Source organism: Jaculus jaculus, chromosome 19 (genome assembly GCF_020740685.1).
Source record: "Jaculus jaculus isolate mJacJac1 chromosome 19, mJacJac1.mat.Y.cur, whole genome shotgun sequence".
NCBI lineage: Eukaryota > Metazoa > Chordata > Mammalia > Rodentia > Dipodidae > Jaculus > Jaculus jaculus.
Window position 1 is genome coordinate 45,500,242 of NC_059120.1, and position 17,021 is coordinate 45,517,262.

At 43.7% G+C, this 17,021-nt stretch overlaps 1 protein-coding gene across 1 annotated transcript in view; it reads left to right on the top strand.

The window, feature by feature from the left end:
• Positions 1–17,021, top strand: part of Vav3 (vav guanine nucleotide exchange factor 3) — a 388,131-nt gene that overhangs the window by 175,405 nt on the left and 195,705 nt on the right. Inside the window, exons 3-5 of the mRNA XM_045138234.1 lie at positions 4,772–4,830; positions 8,163–8,228; positions 15,281–15,389. Of these exons, the coding sequence (XP_044994169.1) occupies positions 4,772–4,830; positions 8,163–8,228; positions 15,281–15,389 (234 nt within the window). The remainder of the gene's footprint in view (positions 1–4,771; positions 4,831–8,162; positions 8,229–15,280; positions 15,390–17,021) is intronic.

Below are 17,021 nucleotides of genomic sequence, written 5' to 3' on the forward strand. Positions count from 1 at the left end.
TCTTTTTGTCAATCTTCCCCTGGGTCAAGAAGAGGGTAGAAGCTAAGAGGTCCTAGAATAGAAAACTAAGCACAACTGATCTATAATTAGCAACTTTCTGGATGCGGTGAACACTGGTATCAATAGTTCCCTCCAATTCCCTGTGGCTGCGTGTTCTGTCACCCAGGACCCCACAAAACAACAGCACAAGTGCCTTGGAAAATTACTGCGACGATTCTGGCAAAACGTTGCTCATTCACTTACTTGAGCGCAGACGTTTCTGTGTCAAGTGGCTGGTGAGAGGCTGACTCTGAACTAGGCCTGGGGATAAAGTGGGGAAGAAACAAACTTGAATTCCTTACATGGAAGGTGTCCGTATTTTTCCACTGGAGAGGAAGACGAATAACCAGGTATCACCAGTTTGCTAGAATACATTGCATTCCTGCGTACTCTACTGAATAATGTTTTATATTCGTTTGTACGGAGACAGGGGGAGGGTGCTCCTGTCACCACACAGAAATTCCAGACTCACGTACCACCTTGTACTGCCGGCTGTTTGCGGGTACCGGGAAACTGAACCTGGATGGGCGGGCCGGCTTTGCAAGCAAGTGCCTTTGACCACTGAGCCATGTGCCCAGCCCGCCCTTGCATACTCTTGAAAAGTGCTTACATTCATTCAAAGATTTTGAAGAGCACTTCACATCCACCCCCCCTTTTTTCATCTAATTTGAGCGTCTTTCCTGTAGAACACTGGCAGGCTGTTGAAAAGATAACTTGGCAAGGACGCTAACTGCAACATAAAGTTAAAGCATTGTTGGGAGGAAAACGGAGGTCTCTGGACTGCTACACAACGTCCAAATGGACAAAGAGGACCTGTGCGTGGCGGCGCGCTCTAACTCATTGTTAGTGACACAAACGTGCCTCTGCACACCTCGGAAAAAATTTACCTTGGTTTTTTTTGAAGTAGGGTCTTGCTCTAGCGCCTGGAATTCACTATGTAGTCTTAGGCTGGCCTTGAACTCACAGTGATCCTTCTACCTCTTTTAAATGCTGAGATTAAAGGCATGTAGCACCATGGCTGGCTAATAATAATAGTTATTATTATTGTATTATAATAGTTATTATTATTACAATTTTTTGAGGTAGGGTCTCATTCTAGCCTAGGCTGACTGGAATTCACTATATAGTCTCAGGGTGGCCTGGAACTCATGGTGATCCTTCTGCGATTAAAGGCATACGTTAATTTTTTTTTTTTTTAATAATAGGAGCTCTATTTTTTTTTTTTTTTTTTGAGCGACATGGTCCCCTCAGTAGCCCAGGCTTGTGGAGAACTCATGATGGGGCCCAGATGACTTCTACCTGAACCTACCAAGTGCCAGGATCATAAGCATTCGCCACAATGTTTGGCTAAGAACTCATTTACTAAATGAATAATAATAAAGAGGAAAAAAAATGATGCAAGAGTCAAAAGTAGATTCTCAGCTGTGGTCACTTCCTTCTACATAGAGCTTGAGGAGGTGGGAAGGAGGGCTTTCATATATTAATATGTTAATTTGAATAATAATCACTAGCTCTTTTGAAACACTTTAAAAGTCGATTTCAAAATTTTGTAATAATGAGCTGGGGACATGGCTTAGCGGTTAAAGTGCTTGCCTCTGAAGCCTAAGGACCCTGGTTTGATTCCCCAGGACTTGCATAAGCCAAATGCACAAGGGGACGCATGCATCTGGAGTTTGTTTGCAGTGGCTACAAGCTCTGGTGCGCCCATTCTGTCTTTCTCTCTATCTTCCTCTTCCCCCTCTTGCTCTCAAATAAATAAAATATTTAAAATCTTTTTGTAGTAACATGATAGATACTAGGGCAGAAGGACAGCCCAAGGGGCTCTGAGGGACCTGAGCTTGGGGTTGGAGAGGGTCAGAGCAGGCTCTGTGGAGGAGCTATGGATATGCCTGACAGCCACAGGGAGGGATCCCGGTGGGCAGGGGCCCCTGATAGGCGTATCCTGCAAGCTTCCCAGGCAGGTGCATTGCAGACCCCCACTTCCTCAGCTCCTCCCAGATTCTTTTTCTCTCCTCGGCTGTCATGGTGCTTAGCCGAGGTTCCTAAGGACATCTCACATTCTACTTTGAGAAACTAATATTTTAAATTTATTTATTTTGAGAAACACACACACACACAGAGTGGAGGAGAAAATGGTCATGTCAGAGCCTCCAGCCACTGCAAGCAAGCTCCAGACTCAGGCAACACCTTGTGCATCTGGCTTACATGAGTCTTGGGGAAATCGAACCCAGGTCCTTAGGCTTCACAGGCAAGTACCTTAACCACTAAGCCATCACTCCAGCCTACACTTACTTCAGTTTTAAAATTTTATTTTTATTTATTTGATAGAGAGAGAGACAGGAGAGAGAGAGAGAGAGAATGGGTATGCCAGGCCTCCAGCCACTGCACACAAAGTCCAGATGCGTGTGCCCCCTTGTGCATCTGGCTTACATGGGTCCTGGGGAGTCGAACCTGGATTCTTTGGCTTTGCAGACAAATGCCTTAACTGCTAAGCCATCCCTCCAGCCCCCCACTGTACTTCTTACACACTCATTGGAGCTCTCAATGGATGCTTCTCCATTTTCACATGGGCCACCAAGAACGCCTCCTGGCTGCAATCTTTCCCCATCCATGACCTCCACGCCAATTTGTCCTTCACTTTGCTGAGTTCCCTTTTTGGCTGTGATGTTGTCTTGCCTGACCACTCAATAATGCCTTTTATCTCCTGAGCCGCAATTCCCACTTTATGGCAGCCACAAAAAGCCTCGCTCACCCCTCACGTTGTGCACAGAGCACGTATAACTTACGTTATCAGAATTATCTTCATTTTCTTACACATGCCACTTTTCTTACCCGTGGGGGTAGTGGATGTGGTTAGAGAAAGAAATTCCATGATGTGGACTTAGCCTAGCGCATTGCTGCCTTTTAATTTGCAGGTATTCTTGCTAACTCATCATAGAGCGAGTGTCAATCATTTCTTATTATTTTGAAGTGACTGTTTAGAAGTTGATACACTGCATTGTATATAGCCAGTTTAGTGTGTTTGGGTATGTTTGTTTTCGTAAATGCTCTTGAATGGATCTTTCAAAAGGCAGGTCCGAGTCTCCACACAGAGGACTTGAGAACCTGGCATTAATTTGTGCACTTTCCTATTCCAGATCTGGAAACATGCTGTCTTTATAGAGTACACAGTATTATAAAAACACTACATTGACTAAACAGTCTTTATTTTCCTTGGCTAAGTTCAGAGTTAATGGATGGACTGATGCACAGTAAAACAGAAATGAACCTAAAAAAAATAGTTCTCACAGATTCACTATTAAGACACACTATATGTGATTCCACCATCCTCCTAATTCCATAAAGTTATCTTTGTTATTTTCCTACTATTGAATAATAATTGCCTTTATGAGACCATAGGAGTTAACTTTCAGCCTGTTCATTTTCAGAAATGTTGCTACTTACGCTGTAGAACTAAAATAATATGCTGTCCTCCCACGCCCTCTGGTGGATACTCATGATAAAGCAAGCTGTAGGTTTTTGCTTTCTTCTGGGTTGCTGGCAGAAAAAACAAACAAAAATACAAGCTGCATTATTATCCAAGTATATCATTATAAATATTCCCAATTCAAATGCGTTGTTGTAAAAATGCATATTAAAATAACAATAATGAAATCTCTAGCAACGCTATGGTGATTGAAATTTTTCCTGTTGCTTAGCAGTGGTGATACTAGGAATACAGTGTAAAATAGAGCCAGGGAAGATTTATAGTTTCTAACATTGCTACATCAGGATCGGGGCCTGCTGAAGATTCAAACAATATAATTTATTCCAGGGCCTAAAATACTACTTCATAGAAGATTCCACAACTTTGCAAAAGCTAGAATTTTTACTCAGTAATGATGCTTTTGTTATTTCTATTTTGCACCAGTTTATTTTGACAGTTTTGCTGGAATTTGCTCATTTGTAATCTCCTGAGCTCACTAACTCACTGAAGATGAGTATTCCACTTCATTATTTGGAACGGGGTTCCATCTTGTTTTAATATCAGATGTTTGACACAGTTCACCAGAAAGAAATTGCATGAAGGAGTAGTTAAATGATTTTTCTTCTCTTTCCCTAGGGCAAAGAGGCAAAGGTTAAAATGTAGAGTTTCACAGTCCGTAGTTTACCTTAACTGGTCTCAGGTCTCTAGTTGCATTTAAACCTTAGGAACTATCTTAAACAATTCTGCTGACTTTTCTCCTATGTTAATGAAGCTTAAAAACATTATTTGGACCTGGTGTTTTCTCAAACATTCATTTATTGATTTACAAGCAGGAGAGGAAGGAGGGAGGGAGGGAGGAGAGAAGACAGAGATAGAGAGAATAGGCAAACCAGGGCCTCTAACCATTATTAATGAACTCCAGACACATATGCCACCTTGTGTATCTGGCTTTTTGTGGGAACTGGGGAATTGAACCCGTGTTGTTAGGCTTTTCAGGCAAGCGCCTTAATTGCTAAACCATCTCTCAAAGCCTTGGACTTGATTTTTTAAGTTGACTATATATATATATATATATATAGTAATATATATATATAATATTATATATATGTATGGCATACATATCAATTAGAATTATGTAAGCACAGTGGGATGCTTAAGTAGAGCCAATTGGCATATATATTACCTCACTTTTAATTTTTTTATGGAGACATCTTATATCTTCTGAAGTACATGTTCAATTTACATCATCCTCTTTTTTTTGTTCAGGTTATAGAGACCTTATCTCGACTTTCCCGCACACCTATAGCGTTGGCCACAGGAATCAGGTAAGTGAATTTCTTTGTGGTTCCCATGTCCCATTTAGTTCAGTGAGATTATTGAATGGCCAATGTTTGCAAAGCACTTTGAAACCAGGGATTATGCCCATTCATGGAAAGTGAGTGCCTACTACATAAAATGCTTCGTGCACATTTGACATTTTTGAGCAAATGAGAAATTATTCATGGAGTTGAATCAGTGGCCGAATACTGTTCTCAGCTCACAACCATCACTAACATTGCTCTTTTAATTTTTTCTCCATTTCTATATGCATAGTTTATTATAACAAGTGTAAATATTTTAAAAGATTAACTACCTCAAAATACGCTATAATACATTTATTTTGTGTAGCACCAGCCATAACAGTAACTCAAAACTTTTATGAGCTGAGGAAATAATCAAACAAGTGACAATGACCCATGTGCCTGGATGTGCACGGGTGGTTTGTGATGCGTGGAAAACCTGGACGTAAATTAGCCAAATAAATTATGCCATTCCCTTGGAATGGAGTGTAATGCCGTTGGCACACCTGAAGGCCTAGATGTGTGCATTGTTTGGGCTTTTTCTGCTTCAGATACTGTATACGGAAGTCAGAGCATTAGAAAATGAAGAAAAACTATCTTATAGCAACGTGGGCAGGCTTCATGGCATTGGTTTCGTCTTGTGCCATATTTCCTTGAAGCTTCCTCCCCCCTCCCCCATCCTGGTGTGGAAGACAGAGCACAAGGCCCTGAACATGTTAGGAAAGCACTCTACCTCTGGTCTAAATGCCTGGCCCACTTGAGGATTTCATTCTAGTCTCTTCCACCCGGTGCCTCCGAGTCTACCGCTGCTTCTATTGTTCTCATTTTCCCCTGTCCAGCTCATGCTTACATTCCAAGGGAGAGGGTCCACATGTCTTACAGGAGGGTTCAAGCAATGGTCCAGTAGCTCAGCCCCTGGGTGCACATCACAGTGGTCACAGAGCAGACACCCCAAGGACCCTTTCTCAGAAAAAACAATGCATGGCTTTGGTGGATTTCTATGGAAACAGCTTGTAAGCTGCATGACTCTTTAATTCCTTCTGATTTTCTTTCCAACAGTGAATGGCTTTCTATGTCAATATATGGTTCATGTTGTTATGTAACTAGCAATTCTAGCAAATTCTTAGGCACTTTTTATTTATTTGAGAGAGAGAGAGGGACAGAGAAACACAGAGTGAGAGCAAGTGAGAGAGAGAGAGAGAGAGAGAGAGAGAGAGAAGGAGAGAAAGAGAGAGAGAGAGAGAGAGAGAGAGAGAGAAAGGGAGGGAGAATAGATGCACCAGGGCCTCTAGCTACTGCAAATGAACTCCAGACATATGTGCTGCCTTGGGCATCTGACGTACATGGGTACTGGATCCTTTGACTTTGTAGGCAAGCACCTTAACTGTTAAGCGATTTCTTTAGCTCAAATCCTTATGCATTTTTGATTCTAAAATAATATGCCAGAAGTTTTTTTCTTTTAACTTTTTTTTTTACTGCATTTTTTTATAGTGGACTACAATTTTCTACAGTGGCACTGAATTGATATGAATAATAATAGGGTTGGGGACGTGGTTAAGTGAATAATGTGATTGTAGCATCCATTTAAATGCTGAATGGGTGTGGCAGTCCACCTGTAACCCCAGTGCCTAGGAGATGGGGAGGGGAAGTGTCCCCCTGGGAAAGCTGCTTGTCTAGACTAGCCCATTTGATGAGCTCTGCTTTCCAATGAGAGACTTTGCCTCAGTTACTGAGGTGGAGAGCAATCAAGAAAGATACTCAACATCAATCTCTGGCCTCCATGTGTATTTGCACAGATGTGTGCACACACCTGCCCAACACTTGTGAAGATGCACACTTGTATACATATATCCACATGCAAACATGCATCATATGTGTTCCTAAATTTAAAAAAAAGTTTTGAAACAGCTTTGATATTTCTCATACACACTGATTTATTTGAAAACATATAGTTTTCATCTGTGTCCTAAGGATTAAATTAATCCATAAGTCAAGGGGGAAATCTGCTTTTTTTCAGTAGTCATTTAAAATTTCTTCATAATTGTGACAGCTACTCTTTTGTAGAACATGGAATATGCTTGCTATCAAGAAAGCACACCTTTTGGAACTATAGTGTAATTATTGTGATTTCATTATTCACAAGTTTCAGATACTTCACTGATCACAAGAGAGAAGTGTGTAATACTCAATGCACACTGAATGACAGGGTGGGAAGCTAAAGTGGTTGTTGCTGCTGCTGCTGTTCAAGAAAGGGAAGTTTTTTTCTTCCTGCACCTCTCTCTTTAATGCCTTTCCTGTCTTTAAAGATATTTTAAAAATTTTGTTTTTGTTCATTTTTATTTATTTGAGAGCGACAGACAGAAAGCGAAAGTGGCAGATAGAGAGAGAGAATGGGTGCGCCAGGGCCTCCAGCCACTGCAAACGAACTCCAGACGCCTGCGCCCCCTTGTGCATCTGGGTCCTGGGGAATGGAGCCTCGAACCAGGGTCCTTAGGCTTCACAGGCAAGCGCTTAACCACTAAGCCATCTCTCCAGCCCTAAAAAAATATTTTTACTGAGAGAGAGAGAGAAAGAGAGAGAGAGAGAGAGAGAAAGAGAAAGTGGTCATTCCAGGGCCTCTAGCCACTGCAAGTAACTACAGATGCATGCGACACCATGTGCATATGGCTTACATAGGTCTTGGGGAATCAAACCTGGGTCCTTAGGCTTCGCAGGCAAGTGCCTTAACCACTAAGCCATATCTCCAGCCCTAGTGTGCTATTTTTAATGGCTGGGGAGAACCCTATTTTCCCTGAAGTACAGTTGGGTTATTTGTCCAAGTGTGAAAATAAAAAAAAAAAAAAAAAAACAATTTAAATGCTCTGAAGTCCGGATAGAAAATAAAAATGTCAGGGTTGAAAATCACATCCTTCCCTCTTGATGATCTTCATCTGTACTGGCGGGCTGAGCCCCGAGGGCTGATTACTACTCAGGTCTTGCTGTCAGGCTGCTGCAGGCAAGGGGCAGGTGGGCTGGCATCATCATGGAGTCAGGCCCTGCGGTGGGTGCCACGGGGTGATGCTGCAGGCAAGAGGCAGGGAGGAGATGAGCTAAGCACATGAGACAATCGTCAGCTACACACGTGTCTACAGGTGATTTGGGGTCATGGGAGTTACAGCTTGTTTGGGGGAACCTCACAGCTTTAGGGGAAGCCCTGGACATCCTTAGACATCATGCTTCATCTGACTGACTGGCGGTGCAGTTTTATGTTTAGTGGGAAGTCTGTGCATTTCCCGGTCATTTCTCACCCACCCATGTGTTTTTTTCATCCTTCCCAGGCCCTTCCCGACAGAGGAAAGTGTCAACGATGAAGACATCTACAAAGGACTTCCTGACTTAATAGAGTACGTTGGTTGAACGTTTTCAACACTCCCATGCTTTACGCTCCGGAGCGTAAATGTGATGTAATGATTAAGAAATAACGGGAACCTTAAAAGGGTCATGGAAGCCTCAGCAGACGTGTGCTTCAGTTGATTTTTCAGTTCTTGCTGTGTGTCCCTATAAAGAGAAGGATGCACACAGCAGCAAAGTAAAACCTGGGATTTCCTCAAAGGCATGATAGAGTTGTAGATAAACGTAGAATTAGACAACCAGGGGATAATTAAGAAGAAATAAAATATACTACTGGAGTTGGGGGACAGAAAGTGTGTGCTTCGTAAGTTCAAGGGAGGGTGCACGTGGATGGATTTATCCAGGGATGCCAGTGGATGGTGTTTATTCCGAATAGAGAATCCTTTTGTGCTTTATTATTATTACATTTTTTAGGCAAGTCCAATAGACTGGCCTTCTTTATGCAAAAGAGAGGGTGGGGGAGGGAGAGAGAGAGAATTGGTGCACCAAGGCCTCCAGCCACTGCAATCGAACTCCAGATGCATGCGCCCCCTTTTGCCTATGTGTAACCTTGTGTGCTCACATCACTGTGTGTCATTTATGTGGGACATGAAGAGTTGAACATGAGTCCTTAGGCTTTGCAGGCAAGTGTCTTAACTGCTGACCCATCTCTCCAGCCCTAGGATTTATTATTTACTAGTCAGAAGAGGCAAAGGGTCCTCACTGTTGCTTATCTTCTGCTGATGGAATGGCTTGTGCAGGTTACAAATAAATATACAGCATGATCCTCCCTCCTCAAGGAGCTGGTGATATAGATCAGGCATGTTTGCAAAGAGGACTATTCTCCAAGGGCATTTCATGGAATCCATGGCAATTCATCCTGTCATTTGTCCGACAACTTGCTCTTTTATTTTTCCTTTTTTAGGATCTTTATGCTCACGGCTTTATCTGGTCCCTCACCATTCAGGTCTCCCTCAGCTGTCCCTTTGCAAGAGTCCACCCCTGGCAAACCTGTGTGAAATTACCACCGTGCCTTTTTCTTGCTCTGCTTCCAAAACATTTATTACTGCCTGAGACCACGCTGGCTGGCATCACTTAACTGTCTCTGTCCTCTTCGGATGGCATAGCATGACCTCATGGACTTTGTTCATGCCTGGATTCTTAGACATGGTGTATCGCAGGGCCTCAGGAAATGCATAAGTGAGTGACCTGGACTTCATGGAGCGTCTACTGTCTGCCAGGTGTCATGGGTTGGGCCTGAGCTATGAGGTCCATCAATCACGAGAACAGAGGGGGTGCTTGTGACCGTGTTCCGTGCACTGTCCCTCACTTCATAGCATTAGGCTGTGAGCTTCCTACTGTTACCACCGTTGAATAATGAGAAACCCCAACGTGAGAAGTAGGCTAACTTGCTGGAGGTTAGTATTTCTAGCAGTTAAGAGTCTTTGGATTTGAACCCAGACATTTCTGGCCTTGAAGAATAGAGACTGACTTGTTTCTTTGGGAAGGCTCAGGAGAAAACATAAGGTAAACACTCGCAAGTGCCATAGGGATGGGTGGCCAGAACCTCTTTCTTGAATAAGTGACACTTGTAATGGTCCTGACATCGTCTATGTCAGATATCCATTAGGAGTAGTTTTTCGTCTTTTCTTAAAACCTCCAAGGACTCCCTGACATTAAGCAAGATAGATGCTGATTATCTCATTAAGTTGGCAACAGTCTTCATAAAGTAACCCCAAAGTTATTGTTCTTTTCAGCAGACTCTCTAAAGTTTTAGTGCTGTGATAATGTTCCTTTTGAAACCCCAGTGGCGGTCACTAGCATCCATTAATTTTGTAACCTTATTCCATCTTGTTCTGCTCAGCAGTGTTTTTAGATGAGATTGAGTTTGGAGGTGTTATGAGTCAGAGGAAGAGGCACTAGTTTCTGAATGTCACAGGATGGATTTCACAGTCCTTGGCCTTCTGACCAGACCCCTCCTCGGAACTAGCTTCTTCCTCTGTTCGTGTCTTATCTTGGCTCTGTCATGATCTCACCAAACCCTCCTGTCCTTTGATGTGTTACACAAAGTGCTCAGACCAACATACTCTCCGCCCTGCCCCTGGGTAGGGTCTCCTTACCGTGGAAACTACGGAGCTGCCAACATGACACGCCCGCTCCTCAGATGCCCCACCACCCATTCCTTTCTTTTCTCCCCTCCTCCGCTTGCTCACTGGGTCTGGTTGACAGAATCCCAAGGCTCTGTCCTCCTACCTCATTGGCCTTTTCCCTGGTTGTGGCTCTCAGGCTCTCCCAGTGTTTCGCCGTGACTTGTTTCTCCTTGCTCTCCTCCCTTCCCACCTTTACTCTGTGTGAAGCCCTCTGTGACTTCCAGACCTCCCAGCTAGGGCTGAGCTCTGAGAGCACGTGGCTCTTTACCATGGTGGCTTCTGCATCATACTCCCTTGAGCCCACTGAAGCGACCCCAACTCATGAGTCCCATTCTGAACACTCTGCCTCTCCCACAGGGGTCTCCTTTTCCTCTCACGTGTGTGTGTGTGTGTGTGTGTGTGCACGTGCGCATGTCACCCTTGCTGGGCTTTAGTTCCCTAAGGGCAGAAATGGCAGCATTGTATCTCCTGGAACACAGTATTTATTTTCATAGACAATTTTATATATGTATATATTGTATTTTTATAATAATCCCTGTTGCAGTCTGGTTCGCATTGCTGGTAGAAATCACCCAACGAAGAGCAGATTCTAGGAAAAAAGAGATTTATTTTGGCTTATAGGCTTGAGGGGGAAGCTCCGTGATGGCAGGGCAAACAATGGCATGAGCAGAGGGTGGATATCACCCCCTGGCCAACATAAGATGGACCACAGCAACAGGAGGGTGTGCCAAACACTGGCAAGGGGAAACTGGCTATAGCACCCACATGCCCGCCCCCAACAATACACTCTCTCCAGAAGGTGTTAATTCCCAAATATCCATCAGCTGGGAACCTAGCATTCACAGCACCTAAGTTTATGGGGGACACCTGAATCAAACATTCTGCCCCTGGCCCTCATAAACTGATAATCATACATGATGTAAAATGCAATGCATTCATCTAACTTTAAAAGTCCCTTAGTTTTTATGATTTCTAATAATGTTCATATATCCCCATAGTCCAAGATCTTTTAACTGAGCCATAATACCAAAAAATAACCTCAAAAAACCCATAATGGCACAGAATATATATTCACACTGCAAAAGATGGCATTGGGCATAGCAAAGAAGCATTCAACCAATACAAGATTTAAAACAACCAGGGCAAACATCAAACTCTGTAGCCTCAAGTCCAACAACTCTAGCCAGTGACAAATCTCCAAGTCCCATAATTCTAACCAGCAACAAGTCTCTGGCATTCCAGTTCCGCCCCTCCAGCTAGGCTACTCACAGTCCTGGAAAACTTCATTGGTGCCGGCAACTCCTTAGCAGCCATCTCGTGGTCCTGGCATCTCCACTGGGTCTCAACTGCAATCCACGGTTCATCCTCATGGCCCCATGGGGTCTCCATGCAGGCATCCAACAAACCTGCTTTACACTGCCCATGGCCATTTCTAAAACACAAGACCATGTTGCAAACTCAATGACCCTCTTTCCAGCATTTCTTATATTCCACCATACCAGGTAGGGCACCAATTTGTTAATCCAGGGGGGGAATAAAGCAGAATTTAAAGAACAGGACACTTCTTGAGCACTCAGTCCCCTTCAAAAGAGTCTACATTCTTCCTGTTGCCCCAGTGCAGGTCAGCTGGTCCAATCTCAAAGGTTGCAATCTCTCAATTGCAGCTGAATGGGCTGCAGTTCACCCAAAGATTTTTCTTTCTGTGCCATATTCTTCTGCTCACACCAGTTTATTTCAAAGCAACCCTGCATGACTTCTCAGGACACGGGCATAACAGCAAACCTCACACAAACTGCTAGCCCAGTCCAGGAAAAACTCTTTCTCACCCTCATAAGCCAAACCTCACAGTCCATAGTTCTTACTGCATTCAGGTCTTTCACCTCTGACCAGAATAGTCCATCAAGCTGTATTTATAGCACTGCAAGGTGTTGCTTGGGCCAAGGTTTCAAATCCTCCCACATTCCTCTTGAAAATCAGCTCCAGAAGGCCAAAGCCACACAGTCAGGTGTCTAGCAGCAACCCCACTCCTCGGTACCACTTTACTGTTGCAGTCCGGTTCACATTGCTGGTAGAAATCACCCAACCAAGAGCAGTTTCTTGGAAAAAGAGATTTATTTTGGCTTATAGGCTCAAAGGGAAGCTCCACAATGGCAGGGGAAGACAATGGCATGAGCAGAGGGTGGACATCACCCCCTGGCCAACAGAAGGTGGACCACAGCAACAGGAGGGTGTGCCAAACACTGGCATGGGGAAACTGGCTATAAAGCCCTTAAGCCCACCCCCAACAATACACTCCCTCCAGGAGGCATTAATTCCCAAATCTCCATCAGCTGGGAACCTAGCATTCAGAACACCTAAGTTTATGGGGGACACCTGAATCAAATCACCACAATCCCCTTCCAACATCTTCTCTTGGGCACCTCCACCCCTTCCACTGAACCCCTTTCTTCCCAAGAAGTCCCTCTTTACTTGGAAGTCTTTGGTTTTTCTTGGGTAGTTGTGTGATCCAGTGAGTTTAATTAGGGCTCTCTGCATTAGTGTAGGTGGACGATTATTTACCAGAGTACATGCATGGTGACCTGCATGATATTGGACCCATCAACCTTCTGTCATGGATGGTAAAGGAGGGCATGAGATTGCCTGAAGAGTTATTGAGCACATTATTTTTGTTTGTTTTTACAGCAGATATTGATTGACTAGACAGACACATTTGAGATCCAGCTCACATGTAGCACCTCTTTTGAAGCCTTCTCTGGCCTCTCTAGCCAGTTAATTTTACTCTTCTCTGGTCCTGTAGTTACACTCATTTCTCATGTTGCATTTATAGAATTATGTGTTTCTTGGCTATTCTCCATTTAAGCCAGTGGGAGAGTTTTCAGTCTTAAAGAGCTTGGGAGCCTGGAGAGATGGTTTAGCCATTAAGGTGCTTGCTTACAAACCTAAAAGACCCAGGTTCGATTCCCCAGTTCCCATATAAGCCAGGTGCACCAGATTGTGCATGCATCTGGAGTTTGTCTGCAGTGGCTGGAGGCCCTGGTGTGTCCATTGTGTGTCTCTCTCTCTTTCTAATAAATAAATAAAATAGTTTTTAGTATATGTCTTTTGGATGGATGGGGTGGTGAACAAGTAACTTTGAAGTGACTTTTTCTCAGAGCTCAGTTCTCTGAACCTTTACTTACCCTCCTTTTCCCTGGGTGTTTGACAATTCATTGCTGTCAATCACCTCCTAATAATCCTTCATGACAAACATGAGCAACCCTGTGATTGTACTTGCTTTGAAAACTGTGGCTCATTGCAGGGTGACACAATTGCAGTGATTTTACTTTTGCTCTTGTCAGTTCTTAGCTGTCAGTCTGCACAGGCGCAGGAGGTGGTCCCAGAGCTGGCCCTGTTGAAGAGGTTGAAGTTCCTTTTTCGAGATTCAGCACTTTGCCATAAAGTCTCTATGTTGGCGAAGACCGTATTTTAGGAGTGTCACTTACTAGAAGGGTTCTGTAGAAATCTTGAGCAAGGAGCAGTTTAAGGGCAGCCGAATCCGCCATGGAGGAAGTAGCAGGATTGAACACAGGGTCTCACAGCTGGGTCTGGGGAACGATGCCCGGTCACTTACTATCGCTGTGCTCATGAAGACTGAAAAAGTGGGATTATTTTCCATCTTTAGGAAACTAGTAGAATATTTTTATGGCTTTAAAAATAGATTTAAAACTGGGCGTGGTGATGCATGCCTTTAATCCCAGCACTCGAGAGGTAGAGGAAGGAGGATCGCCATGAGTTCGAGGGCACCCTGAGACTCCATAGTGAATTCCAGGCCAGCCTGGGCTAGAGTGAAACCCTACCTTGAAAAACCAAAAAAACAGAAAAACAAACAAAAAAAAAGAGATTTAAATTAAAACATATATTTGTATTTATTTATTTGAGAGAGAGAAAGAGGGGGAGAGAAAGAGAGAGAGAAAGAGAGAGAGAACATGCCAGGGCATCCAGCCTCTGCAAGCGAACTCCAGACACATGTATCACCTTGTGAATCTGGCTTACTTGGGTCCTGGAGAATTGAACCTGGGTCCTTTGGCTTTGCAGGCAAGTGCCTTAGCTGCTAAGCCATATATTTAGCCCTTTAAAAAAATAGTTTATTCTTATTTATTTATTTTGAAATGGGTTGAAGGGTCTTGTTCTTCCTCTTTTAAAAACAAAATTCAAACGATTAAAACAGATTAGAAACATAGTCAGGTTGGAAGGGGATATGGGTATACCTTCTGAGTGTGCTTAAAGGAGCATGGCTTGAAAATCACTAGATGAGATATTGACAGTAAGCTTTCCATAGCTGAGGCTGTTACAAGACTAAACTTTAACATAATAGATAATTCACAATTCTCCCCTCCATATTATGCCTTTTAATACAGATGACGACAATTTGGTCATTAAATCTCAGAAATGGGGGAGGCCGTGTTGTGGGGTGGATAGAATACTCGGCGTGAGGCAAACATGGCTTGAAATTACGGTTTCTGCCATCGAATCGCTAGCTCTGTTGCCCCTGACAAGTGAACTTTCTGCTCTCTCGACTTCGTTGTCTCTTATATAGATCAAATACTAAGACGTATGTACATACCCATAAGACCATTAATGCTGGATGAATTAAGGGGGACTCCAGCTGTGGAAAGATCACTCGGATGCTTCCGTTCGTGCAAATCACCAGGAAAGCCGCTTAGCACACTGTCCCCGGTCGCTGGCTTCTGTTTGGAGCCGGCGATCTTGGTTAAGGGGAGCCCCCTGGCACCTCTGCGCTGGTTCCGTTTTGCTTCCTCTGTGGGTTCTCGGCTAACATAAGTGGGGCATTTTCAGTCCGTTTCTCAGTAGCGCCCGCAGGCACGGGCACGTCCCGCGGGAAGGAGCCTGACCTGTCCCTGTGTCCCGTGTCCTAGCGAGGCGCGCGCGGGCGACGACGAGGACCTCTACGACCGCGTCTACGCCGAGGACGAGGGCGGCGAGGTCTACGCGGACCTGATGAAGGCGGAGGACGCGCAGCAGCCGGTGAGCGCCTGGGCTCGCTTGCTGAGCTTCCCGGAGCACTTCCTCGGGAAAGCACTGAGCTGGGAGACCCGCCAACACAATCCTGTGACCTTGGCTGGAAAATACGTTTTGTTTGATCTTCATTTGTTTACAACTTGTGTTACCGCATCTCGCCGCTGTGTTCAGCGATAGGAGCGCGCCCCCTTTTACAGTTCAGGCTATGCGCAAGAATCTCCCTCCTGTTCTGTTCTGTTCTTGTTTTGCTAATAAGGAAATCAGTATGGGAGGTGAATGCCAGCCACTGAGCAAAATAGTGGCAGAGTGGCCATAGGCTATCATTTCAGTGAATCATGAAATGATACTGTTATAAAAATAAATCTCATGCTGGAGAAATAACTCCATATATATACGTAATATATATATATTATATAATATATAATATTTATTTTAAATATATTTATAATATATTATTTATAATATATATAATATATAATACATTATATATATATCATATACTATATATATGATATATATATAATATATAATAATAATATATAATAACAGCAGTTAAAGGTGCTTGTTTGCAAAGCCTGCTGGTCCAAGTTTGAGTCCCCAGTACCCACATAAAGCCACATGCACAATGTGGAGCTTGCATCTCGAATTCCTTTGCTGTGGCAAGAGGCCCTCGTACAACCATACACTCACTCTCTAATAAATACTTTAAAAATATTTTTAGAAAGTAAATCTCTTACAAAACAGGTACATTTGTTTTCCTTTTAAGTTTTAAGATAAAATACATGTCAGAGGCTATTTCTTCCCATTTGTTAGCTATTGTTATGAAAGGACTTCATAACAATACCTAGCTACCTCAGAGATGGTCCCAAGACTTCATCTGCCATGAATATATCTGGAACATTCTAGAAGAATTACTTTGAACTTTCATCTGTAATTTGAAAATTTTTAAAAAGTCTGCTGTTGGGTCTGGAGAGATGGCATAGCGATTCAAGGCACTTGCTTGCAAATCCTGACTGCCTAGGTTCAGTTCCTCAGTGCCCACGGAAAGCCAGGTGCACAAAGTAGCACGTGCATCCGGAGTTCATTTGCAGTGGCCAGAAGCCCCAGCCCACTGTCCTCTCATTCTCTCTCTCCCCCTCACAAATAAATAAATATCATATTTTTTTAAAAGTCTGTTACTTAGGCTTTTATTACCATATTCTTTTTTAAAATTTTGTTTATTTCTATTTATTTGAGAGCGACAGATGGAGAGAGAAAGGCAGAGAGAGGGGGGGGAGGGGGAGAGGGGGAGAGGGAGAGAGGGAGAGAGGGAGAGAGGGAGAGAGGGAGAAAGAGAATGGGCACGCCAGGGCCTCCAGCCACTGCAAATGAACTCCAGATGCGTGCGCCCCCTTGTGCATCTGTCTAAAATGGATCCTGGGGAATCGAGCCTTGAACTGGTGTCCTTAGTCTTCACAGGCAAGCACTTAACTGCTAAGTCATCTCTCCAGCCCAATTACCATATTCTTTAAAGACTCTTCTTCCTTAACTGGAAGGTGACTTGGTTTTTTTTTTTTTTTTGGGGGGGGGGGGTCTTTGGTGATTCAGCTCTGTTCTGTATGCTCTGGCCTTTAATAATGGGCTGGGGGATGTTGGGTG